The sequence below is a fragment of the Chiroxiphia lanceolata genome, chromosome 9 (assembly GCF_009829145.1).
Source record: "Chiroxiphia lanceolata isolate bChiLan1 chromosome 9, bChiLan1.pri, whole genome shotgun sequence".
Classification (NCBI taxonomy): Eukaryota; Metazoa; Chordata; class Aves; order Passeriformes; family Pipridae; genus Chiroxiphia; species Chiroxiphia lanceolata.
In genome coordinates, this window is record NC_045645.1 from 8,015,001 (window position 1) to 8,027,073 (window position 12,073).

Below are 12,073 nucleotides of genomic sequence, written 5' to 3' on the forward strand. Positions count from 1 at the left end.
CCTTCCCTTAGATAAGCAAATAATTCATTCAACATCAGCACTAGTCTCTGTCTGAGCCAAGGTATGCAAGGACACCTTTACCTTGCTCTACTTGGTTATGACCAAGATCTGGTAAACAAAAACCAAACATGGACCATGTAGTTGGATCTTGTTGAGTGAGATTATGTTGATCAGTTATTCTTCATTACAAAAAGCAACTGGGATCTCAGAAAAAGCCAGAGACAATATTCTCTAAAAGCAGTAACAGCTACAAAGTCTTCCCTGTAGGACACAAGGCATCATCACTGGCTAACAGAGGACAGCAGAGCAAACCTGGGATGTGCTGAAACCAGCATGAAAGCTCTAAACACCTAAGGAGAAAACCTGAGTCCTTTTAATTACACTCTGTGTTTGACACACACACTGACTAGAAAGTGAAAGCACTGGTCAGGATAGGAGTCCAGCACATGAGTTGGGATATGCTACTTGCCTTTTATTTGGTATATTGTTATGGAGATTTTCCTTAAGCCCTCAATGACACTGTAAAAAGCTCCATGTGGACCTGGTCTTCTAAAGAAAGGCTCTGTACTTTTGGGTACTCTGTACCTTTGCCTCAGCAAAACCAGCAACGCTGTCGTTATGAAAACATCAGATAATAAATGTGGTAAAGTCAACTGGACTTCCTTCTACACTTCTTTGAAGCCTCTTCCTTCCCAAAAAGGTAACAGGTTAAGAGAAGCACCTGCTCTCAAAGACGAAATTTCTATTTAATCAGTGACAATAAACTGGCCCATAAGAACAGTCATAAAACAGACTCTTACTGCCTCACCTACTCCCAATACATCTGCGTATGTCCAAATTAATCTCCCTGCTCTTCTCTTTCGGAAATATGAAATAGCCTTAAAATTCTATGATTTTATTGACTTTTAAATTCATGCCTGAAATAAGTTATAAAAGCTAGAACCCCTTTCATGGGCACTAAGAGAGGTGGTCTTAATTTTCCCAGACTTCTGAGATCACAGCTATTTGCCATCCCACTATCCTTGCATCAAACAGAAGCACTGAGGGTTTAAAAAAATTGTGAAGGAGCAACTGTAACCTCCTTGGATTTTCTGGAGGAAGAACATGGTAATTCATCATACTTTCACGCACAAAAAAAATCCAAGCAAGCCATAAGTCAAAGCCAGAATGTTATCTAAAACAAACATATTTAGAAACTGTTTATTAAATTACTCAGTTATTTTTATATTTCTTAATGATGAGTAATTTGCTGCTTCATAATTACCATTAATTGTCTGAAAACTTAACTTCCATTACTCACTTGGGATTATAGCAGAAATGTTAAACTGAAACTTTACCATACTTCTGAACCCATACAATGAAATAAACTTCAAGTATTTTTCTATGTATCTAAAATAAAAGGATACTGCCAGATTCACTCTACTATTGTACTGCAAGTCACTGATGAGAACCATAGAAGGAAAGTAACACACAAAGTAATTAACAGTACAGACAATCCAAATTATAATTATGATATTCTTGCACAGAAAAAAATAGTTGAGTATTTTCAAATGAGGTACGTATTTTAATTTAAATATAGCCAATTTTACACTTCTGATTAGTAGATACTTTCTCTATCAGGACTATTCATTCTTTAGTCATATCAATTCCACAGGGAAGATTCCAAATGATGCAGTAAATGCAGACATGGCATCCATTACAATTAAACAGCCAGCATATGTAAACCTCACAACTTGTTTTCATATCACAATTGACAGCATGTGGTAATGAACTTTCTGTTCAGAACTGTAAGACCTGGAAAGGGAAAGAAATACATACTCCCAAATACTAATTACTCAGATGCTTAATACCCAACCTCTTCAAAAATCTGGAGATCAGCCAAGAAGTGTCATAAATGGTTTCACTTTGTACCACAACATTATTTATCAGCATTCTTAATTTTTATCTGTGCAGACACTGTGCTTAGTACTCAGCAATGAAATGACTAAATATAACAGCAGTGCTAATTGGATCATACACAAGCATTTGAGATTTTTGACTATAGCCCAGAATTCTCTAATAAATTCAGCTAAGGAAGATCAACCACATCTGCTACAGCCATCACAGAATGGAAGGCGGTCACACTCAAGAGAGATGATGCAGAACCTCAACATGTCAGTGGCAACATACGTGTCCCACCTGAAATGTGACTGTTCAGCAGAATAGCTGAGTAACTTGCCAGCATAGACCTACTTCTGCCTGAACAAATACCCAATGGCTTAGCTATACAATGAAGAAGTAGAGATACTTCTCCTGAAATGAGGATACAAGGTCTTGACCAACCGTACTGTTTTGGGAACAAAGCGCTACCGGCAGCAGGCGGGAGGATGGATGTTCCTCTGTACAGGCTCTGTGTGCAAGGGCACAGTTACAACACTGTGCTTCATCTTCTGGCTTTGTCTCTCTCCCCCTTCCCACCCTTAAACCTCATCCTAAAACTTTTACATCTTTTTAATACAGGAACATATTCCATTTTGACATGCTCGCTGTCATTACTTACGAAAAAGCAGAATTTCTCATTGCTGTGCCAAACTTAAAACAATGAACCAATTAAGAAAAAATCTTTAGCTTAAATACCAAGAACAAAAGTAGCACAAAAGCAACCTCTCTCCTTCTTGTATTGGGCATTGTTCTGTGCTACCAAAACAACAACTCATTCTACTGAAATAAAAAAAGTGACCTCATGGGGAAAAAAGGTTTTACCTCAAACATACCTGTGTAAGGCTAATATCCAAAAAGTCTCCTGTACTTATGTAAATAAAATCCCAATGTTTCCATGTAAAAACTGTAACTAAAACACCACCTATGACTGATCCCAGATTTTTCTTTCAATGCACACACATTTGAAAGTTGCTCATTCCACTTGACGATAGTGGTAATTACCAGTGACAGTCTACAAGTTCAGCCAATACAGCAAAAAGAAATGGAATACACTTCAGAAATTTTAGTATATTATTCTGGCGTGGTTCTTGTTTTACCAGCTCTGCAATGTTAAGGCTGCTACAAAATCCAAAATAAAAATTGAGAACAAATTGTGAATGATCTTGAGTTAAATCAAATCAATTTTTTTTTATTTTCTAGGATGATCTTCAAGACTTCACTGTATCACTTGATGATATAAACACAAAAATAGATAAATTAAGCCTTTGGTTGTATTAAAGTTTTAGTTATGCAAACTCATTAAAAAAATAATGATTTAAAACTCATACCTTTACTTTGTTTGCACTTTAATAAGCAGAACAGATATAATTTGTGGCGTTAAAATTATTCGGGCACAAGAAAAGCTAAAAACATGTCCTTGCCAAATGGTGAAACAAGATTTCCATGGCCTATGTACGCCTTGTTTCCCACAATCAAACTGTCACAGCATGAAAACATTCTCCTGCTTGTGGAGGTTTTGATACCCATTTCCCTGGTGAAAGTGTGCAAAGGATCTGAAAGAGTTATTGACAATTCATACAGTATCCCATATTCCATTAGATAGTACAAGCAGAGAACATACCTTAACTCTAAAGGGAGATGAAGCAACAATGTTTTAAATTACTATTGACTCCACTAAATTTCCTGATAATGTCAGAAGACTGTAGTCTGTCAGGTTCATAAGAGACTCAAGATGATACAGGAATCCAATTATGCCAAGTCTATTTAGTTGTCCTGTTTGCTAAGCCAAAGGTTAACGAGAACTGCACTGAAAAAACCTCCCGTGGTATTACAAAGTATTTCTTATGCTGCATAACATGCAAATGAAAAAAGTATTTTAATCAAGTCTTTCTTTAACTCCTTAATTGCAATGGGGCACTATACTACAGTACAGCAAATTAAAAACTCATGACGGAAAACCTGATTTTAAAAATTCACCACTAAAGTAATTATTACTGAATATTTCTAATTTGCAAAGGAAAAAATGTTCAGATCACAGAACCACAGACAGGCGTTGCGAACGTTAAATCTTTATAAACAGTAAGCTATGGCCTCTAATTTTAGAGAGAAATTAATTATATTTTTGTTGGCAACACATTCAAATCTGTTTACACAGCTGACAAGTTCCAGCTCCACCAGACTCGCAGTGAGCTCTGAGGACTCCTCTGCTTCAGAGCAGATGACTCGACATTCACTGATTTCATTAAAGATGAAAAGGGGAAAGATTCACCTGTAACAATGTCACTTGTAAAAACAGACTTAAAACAGATTTATGAGTTTTACACACGTGAGGTATCCTATTCAAAAGAAAAGGGGAGGGCAGAAAACACGTGAAAACTGAACAGCTGTGGGAAAACAGATTAGAAGTGTTGAGTTTCCAATTCTTTTTTGGGCTAATGTAAACTAATAAAATGTTAAAATGGATCCATATTTCAAAGACTGTAATTACCACATGACACCATGCTGTTATTTCAGATATTGCATCCATCAGCCCAGATAGGCTCTTGAATACAGGGACAGAGATTTACCCACCTTTCTCAACTACTGTTTCTGTAAACACTACCATGGATATGTTTTACAAGTATATTAGAAATCCAGACATCTTTGTTGGTTTTTTTTTTTTAATTGGCTTAAATCCTTTACCCAGAGCAAAAAACGCAGCAGCCATATTCAAACAGCAATTCTCCCTTTACAAAAAGAGAGTGGAAACAAACAGGAAAGTAGTGCATCAAAGACAATGGTAAAATTTAGAGAAAGCAATCCCCAACTGCATTTTCACTTTGTAGAACACTCAGGTTCAATCTATAGTTTACATGAATGATTTTATAAAAATATAAAAACTTCATTTTTATACATTTTTCTCGGGTCACAAAATTGGCATACAACATAACTACATAATAATTTCAGCCTCTTAGGCATTTTTTTAGTGGGTTTATTTATTTTGGTTTTTTCTAAATAAAGGCAGACCTCACTAGGCTGGCATTGGTAACGTACCACTGTAAGAAAATTACCTGAGCAAAACTGAAAGATGTGCTGTAAAACATGCTGAAGGGACAACCATGCAAGGAACCAAGTGCAGCATTTAATGGAATTCTGCAGGTTAAGTCCCACAACTTCATGAATTTGTAGGCAAATTCACAAGTGGATTCTGTCACCAACAGTGACCCTCCACTGATTTCAGGAGGAACACCTCCTGTTTTGAAGCCAGGCACAGGATCAAGCATACATATGGTGAACTATCTTGGTCAAATATCTAGATGTGCATGCAAAGCATACATAAAACCAAGGACTTTTTCCCTGCAGTTCCATCACTGCAATAGACTTCTTCAACTTCCAAAACTCTGTGCAGCTTTGCTTCAGTCTAGAACACGTCTCCTTGTCTAAAACATGCACCAAATCTGATACACATGAATAATTTCCATGTATTTCAGTAATCCAAATCTTCAGTATTTGTATCTCTCAAGGCAAAGGTCTGAAGTGTGTGCAATGTTAAGTTACTGCACATGAGAGTAAAAACTACTGAGTGACTCCCATCAAAAATCTAAGTAAAATCACCTATTTGCAGGGAGAAATGAAATGAGAATCAAAAGCACTCACTGAGTCATCTGTGGCAGAAGAAGGCCAGCCTTCCCACAACTGGTGACGGACAGGGATACTAGTCAGGTCATACACATTCCGCTTTACCTGGTTAAAAAAATAAGTAAATAAAAAAAAAAATCAGAATTTGCTGTAGCAAAAGCAATACAGGCAAACTGCATTGTTTTCAACATACCCCAACTTTTTTATTTTTCTTTTTTTCTAATTATTGTAAAACTTGTTCCTTCAACACTCTTAAGGTTCAGATCTGGTCCACAGGTTTACACACAATATTGCCAAAGGCATTTGAAAAAACTATGTTATAGCTGTCAGCAGAAAAAGATATGAGCTAGCACCCTGTTTGGAGTCTAGTGCACTTACCTCGAGTTAACAACTTTTTCTGAATAGAGAAGTAGTTTACAAAAATCAGGAAGTAAGCTGAAATTTGTGAAAATGGTAAATACTAACATAACCCATACAGATAAAGGTTTCATATTCAAAAAAATTAATGAAAGACGATTCTAAACTACCATTCTCAGGAAGATAATACAATAAAACAAAAAACATCTGATATCATTTGATCCTGCCTATTAATCAGTACTTGCCATAGCTTCAGCACTGAAGCACAGTTGAGGTTTGACTCTACAGTAAGGTAATATAAAACATATGGAAAGTACATATGTTCCCTCAAAATTTGTCATTTATTTTTAGTACAGGATGTACGTGAAACATCTGGTAGTACATATTTATCTACAAATGTGTTTGCATAATGAAATAGTACCAAAACTTTACCTGGATTGTCTTTAGAGAGAAATGCTGCATGGAACCCTTCTTTCAAATTTTGCACATCAACAGATGGATGAAGAATACTTGTGCAGATAGTAAGTGGTGAAATAATTGTTCTAATCATTGTAAAGATCCTAAAGAGAGTGAGGGACAAGGCAGGGATTTCCACCATACCCTTGCTCACAAATGTTGATTTGGGCAACATTCTTCAAAAGACTCTCCAGTGGCATGGCTGCAAGTTTGCCAACAAATACATACAACTGAGAACATATCAAGATCAAACACAAAGTACAGTGCTCTTATTGTATTTTCAGATCTTCCATTTAATTACTGCTGCTCATTCTCACTACTTTTAGTAGAACTATTTCATACTAATAGAGTGCCCCTTAGTAAAAACTGTGAAGAACTGTCTCATATTTCTGGATAGATCTAATACACAGACTATGCAGATAATAATTTCAATACTCTCAACTTAAAGCTTTATTAACATATATATTCTGCACAAATAAGTGGAAAAGAAGTGATTCAGTTTATCATCCAAGAGTAAGATACAATACTTCCAACTCTTGAGTCTGTATCTCACTAAAGGCTGAAATTTAGACCATGTGGGTTCCTTACCTGGACATTTCAGTATCATAACATATATCTGGGTTGGAATTTCAGCTCAGTTTTACATTCACTGTATGTTTTAGAATCCTTGAGATCTCTCTCAGTTTTTTCTAAAACTGGTAAATTGATAACATGATACCCTTTATGTTAATATTGGTTTTGTTCAGCAGTTTTCACAAGGAGACTGACCTGGTAGCTATGCTTCAATTAAAAAAAAAATTACATCTATATTTTAACTAAAAAAAAATTTAAAAGTGGACTTCTTTTTAGTGCTTCCTCTTTGTATCCTTGACAACTTAGTATCCAGTTAAAGATGTTACTCTGTACTGACCCCACAACAGCCCATCAAAATGTAGCAATCCTTATCTGTGATCACAAGAATATGGTTTTTGCTGCTTTAGTTTTCTTGTATTAAAAACCAGGATAAACTGTCCCTGTGAGGTATTTATTGCCCAGTTACCCATCAGAAAGTCTTATTAATATTATTTTCACAATGTAAAACTCTAAAAGGAGCTATTTTTAAATAACAAGTGCAACTTATTTACAGAAACATGGGATCAATGGGACTGCATAATACTGTTTTCAAAAAGCCTTCAGAAGTAAAAATAAATAACTCGGAAGTCACATTCCTCAAATTCCCTTTTAATTCCAAAGTACAACAGAAAGGCATTATGAAAAAAACAGTATTTCCCTTCTTTCATTAACTCATCTGTAACTGCACTGAATTCAATAACATTCCTCTGCTATTCTAAGCTTGAAAGGCATGCTCGGGGTAAAGTGTTATGTTGGTATAAAGCACAATGCCAGACTGATGTGCTGGACAAAAGTGATCAAAGTTGAAGTAATTTTAGCCAATGCACAAGTATTCTGCTGCATTATTCTACCAGAATGACATCTGTTGAGCAACTCGTCGCAGAATAAACCAGTTGTTATAGACAGGCCTGGCTGGGTAGAGGACCATGTAAGACTGATTAGAGTAATGTTTGATTAAACAAACTGCTGGAGTTAAGATCATAACTGGATTTGGAGTTCACGCCGAAGCAGTCCTCTTTCAAACAACAAGCCACAATCAATTATTTAAGATAAAATAAACTTGCTTTTAAATAACTATTTAATTTTAGGTTTGTTTGATAATTAGAACACTATTACGAAAGCAGATTGTAAAATGTTTCAGAGATTGGAATATTTACCAACTGAGTACAGAAAATCCCTTCTCTTCGCTAACTGACTTAATTTCACCCTAAAGTTAAAAATTCCATAAGAAGGAAAAAGTTCTAAAGATTCACATAAAGCAAAACCATAAACTGCTCCGTCACTGGGCCAATGAAATAAAAATCTACAGCCACACTCTTCATGCAACTGCAAAAAAAGCTAGCATAGTAAATGGACAAAGTCTGTGTTAAGGCTTTCACTTATAAATTCAATAGGAGGCAACAGGAGGACCAAAATCTTTCTGAATTCATGTAAAGCAAACTCTAAGTTGTAGTGCCATCCACTGAGCTACATTTATTGGCAAACTTTTTGGTCCCCCACCTTTGATCAGCTTGAAATACAAATTGGTGGCATTGTCTTTGTGCAGCCCAGAATTTCTTTTCATAATGTTCAGATGCCATGGTGACTGGCACATTACTATGGCAGCCACCCTTCAGATTATCATCTCCAGAATATATGAGATCACTTAAAAACAAATTAAAGCCACATCTATTTGGTTTCACAACTCAGCTGTGAACAGTATCGATACAGCCATTTAAACCAAGAAAATACCCCCATGTATTTCAGATGAAGTTTTACTTGGGAAAGTATAATTCCTGCAGAATGCCCTGCCTTGCAGCTATACAATGATGCTGGAAAACCATATGAAGTTTCACTGGTGTTGAAGGGAATTAAAATATTAAACAAGGTTTGATATTTGAAGAAAACCTGTATGTCAAAGTAGCCAACACACAGAAAACTTCCCAGATACAGGTGGTGTTACTTCCTTATCTTTCACTTTATCTAATCATCTTTCCTTTAAGCAGATGATTATGTTGCTTTAAAAGCAAGGTTAAACACAAAAGATATACTTTATTTGTAGATATAAAGTTAATACTACATTTTAAAGTCCTTCCACATTCATATTAGTAAGGATAAAATGAAGCAAAATGTATCACAGGGCAAAAAGTCTCTACCAGGTAATGTGATGATGACAATCTTTGGGTGATTTTACTTAGCAAGAATAAGCAGTTATTTTCTTACCTCTGAATTAGAAAAATCTGAAATCTATTGTCAAAACCAATAATCTAACACTTAGTAAATAATTTTTTAAAATTAAATTTATGCTGAATCATCAAAGAACTGCCATGCCTGAATCTGTATCTTTGAATCACAACAAATCACAACACAGTTTAACAGTACTTTCCCTCAGGCTGTTTTCTGCTTATGCAGGTACAAAGTTAATTGAAATAATGTAGATAATGAACTTTTGTTAGTCTTATTATTAAATATAATTTATGCAAAGCTGTAAATTGGCTGAGATGCTAAAGACTGTTCCAGGCACATAGGCAGCATGAAAGACAGTGCAAAAATGAGTGCATGAAAGGCAGACAAAAGGAGCAATAAAGTCAGAGGACTGTGAGGAATGTGGAATGTGAGTTGGGGGACGCAGGGAAATGAGAGCAGATGCAGACAGACCAAGGTTTCACAGGGCACTGATAGTACAGCGAGAATCTTGACTTTGACATTGTAAGAGAGAAGAGGCCAAGACAAGTAACCAAAATTTTTAGGAGACAGCAACGATACAGATGGGGCAATGACAGAAAGAAGTGCAAAGTAAGCAGAGCATTTTGGTGAAAAAAGATGGAAAGAAAGGAGGCAAACCCAGCTGAAGTGATAGGCTTCAGGATTATAGAGGAAAGCCTTTAACATCTCTGCCAGGCAAAATTCCACTGACAGATAGCAAACAGTATTGGGAATCTGCAGTAATACATGGGAAGCAGGGACAGAATCTACCAAGTTTTTAAGCACAGAGAAGTGTCAAAGGTGTTAAAATGGTGAATCTGAAAGGATAGCGATGTTATCAATAGCCATGAACAAAAAGATAGGTCAGATTAAAGGATAATTTCAGTTAACTATGGACTACCAAGCATTATTATAAATACAGAGACACAAAACTATAAAGAAAGATTTTTCTGAATCAGCATCTCTGCCACAACTTATTGCAAAAGACTTGGTCCATAGTAACAGAAAAGTGCAGGACACAAACTGAAGATGTAAGGAGAGAAAATGACAAATCAAAGTGATCCATACTTAAAATTTCCTCACTGTAGAGGAAACGTATTTTGCATTTTATCAGGAAAAGAATAGCAAGAAATCAAAAAAACCCTGAATTTCTTAACTTTAAAAAGTGAGATGTGCAGTAATTTTAACTAACAACCCACAGGTGGGATATACTCTATATATAGAGTAATGTAACGTACTGTCTGAACCACCACTGACATTATCACCCAAACCAGAACTCTCAGAGTACTTTACCCAAGACTCCTTTAAAGGGGTATGGTATAAATCTCCTCCACTCACAATTTTGTTTGCATTCTTGTATTTCCAATACATAATATTAAAAACTACATTTAAAAAATTAAAAAATGAAGGTTATTTTAATAATCAAATTTTCATTTTAGTGTAGGCTTTACTTCAGAAATAATAATGCAATTAGAAAGACATAAATGATAACCTGTCTCTCCTAGCAGCTGACTGCAGTTTAAACTATGGAATGCTTTCAATTAGTGAATTAAGATGTCATAATTGGGCTATTTTTAAATAGCAGCATCTGCCTCTCACAAATTTTATACCATCGAAACTCTCTAAGGAAGACTCTCTATGCTATTTACATTTACCCATACTCAATTCACTCTGTTGTAATCTAAAGGAAAAAATACACTTCTAATGTAAATATTTAAAATCTATATACTGAATGCAAAAGAAAACCTCACCTGCCCAAGTCTACAAGCCAAAAGTCAGTTGTGATTCAGCACTTTTATGAAATGTATAGGAAATCAATTATGTGCTTTAATTCTCTAATTAGTTTTTTTATTTCAGAGCTCTTCCTCTAAATTACTATTCTTGCTTTTAATACCTCTGAAAATATTCTGGTCTTTATTTAACAAGTTTTCTCCTTTAGTAGCCTAAAGCTTTGAAACCTTGTCTCTTGTTTAATGCAGAATAAATTCTAAGATAATACATTTTAATTCAATGTCCGAAATACATTACTTGCTTTTTCTATTATGACAAGTAAAATTGAAACAAATAAAAGCACCAAAATGTGTATACTTCCTGCAAGTAGTATTCTCTTCCCTCTGATTAGGACTGTTTCATTTTTAAATTAAAAACAATATGCAATTTCAAACCTTCCTAAATGGCCCTAAGAGAACCTGAATGTCCATTGTACGTCAGCCACATACAAAGCAGAATTCATCAGTGAGTTACAACACACAGAGAAAAAATCAACAGAAAATTTTCTGCTAAGTTTTTGTGTAACATTTTCCTGCAACTAAACACACTTTATGTACAGAAACACCACTAACGCATCCAACTTTCACTTTAGTGTGTATGGGAAAGTGTTCAAACCCAAATAAACCCAGTCTAAACTACTGTTAAACATGGGTTGTATTGCACTGTAGCACTCAGTCAATTTGTGCCAACATCTTCATTACAAACCTTTGTGGAATCGTTCAAATTAACTTAAGCCTGGCAAGAAATGTGCGATTTTTTGTGACACTGCTGATAAGAATTCAAACCAAGAACTAGATATTAAACACTGAGCAAAAACCAGCCAATACATTCTTTTTTTGTTTCCAACTCTTTCATTTCAATATCTAGAAAAGAGATCAAAGTACATAAATTTTGCCTCTCATGGCTGGAAAGGTGGAGTAAGAACTTCATGTATCTCAGGATTAAATAAATACTTTAACATAAACACTATGTTCAATTTGAGAGATGAGGTAAGGAGAAACAGGGAACCACTTTGAAAGATTAAGTGGTTGGATAAGTAAATGCAAAGTTAATATTGCTATGCTGTTATGTATTTTTAAATGGTGGAGGAAGGAAAACTTTCAGGAGAAAGAATCCGTAAGCAGATAATAACTCTAACAGAGAGATGATTCACCAT

At 35.3% G+C, this 12,073-nt stretch overlaps 1 protein-coding gene across 1 annotated transcript in view; it reads right to left on the reverse strand.

Moving 5' to 3' along the window:
- The window catches only part of FAF1 (Fas associated factor 1), a 156,555-nt gene that overhangs the window by 70,213 nt on the left and 74,269 nt on the right, over positions 1-12,073 (reverse strand). The window contains exon 8 of the mRNA XM_032696388.1: positions 5,557-5,643. Within this exon, the coding sequence (XP_032552279.1) occupies positions 5,557-5,643 (87 nt within the window). The remainder of the gene's footprint in view (positions 1-5,556; positions 5,644-12,073) is intronic.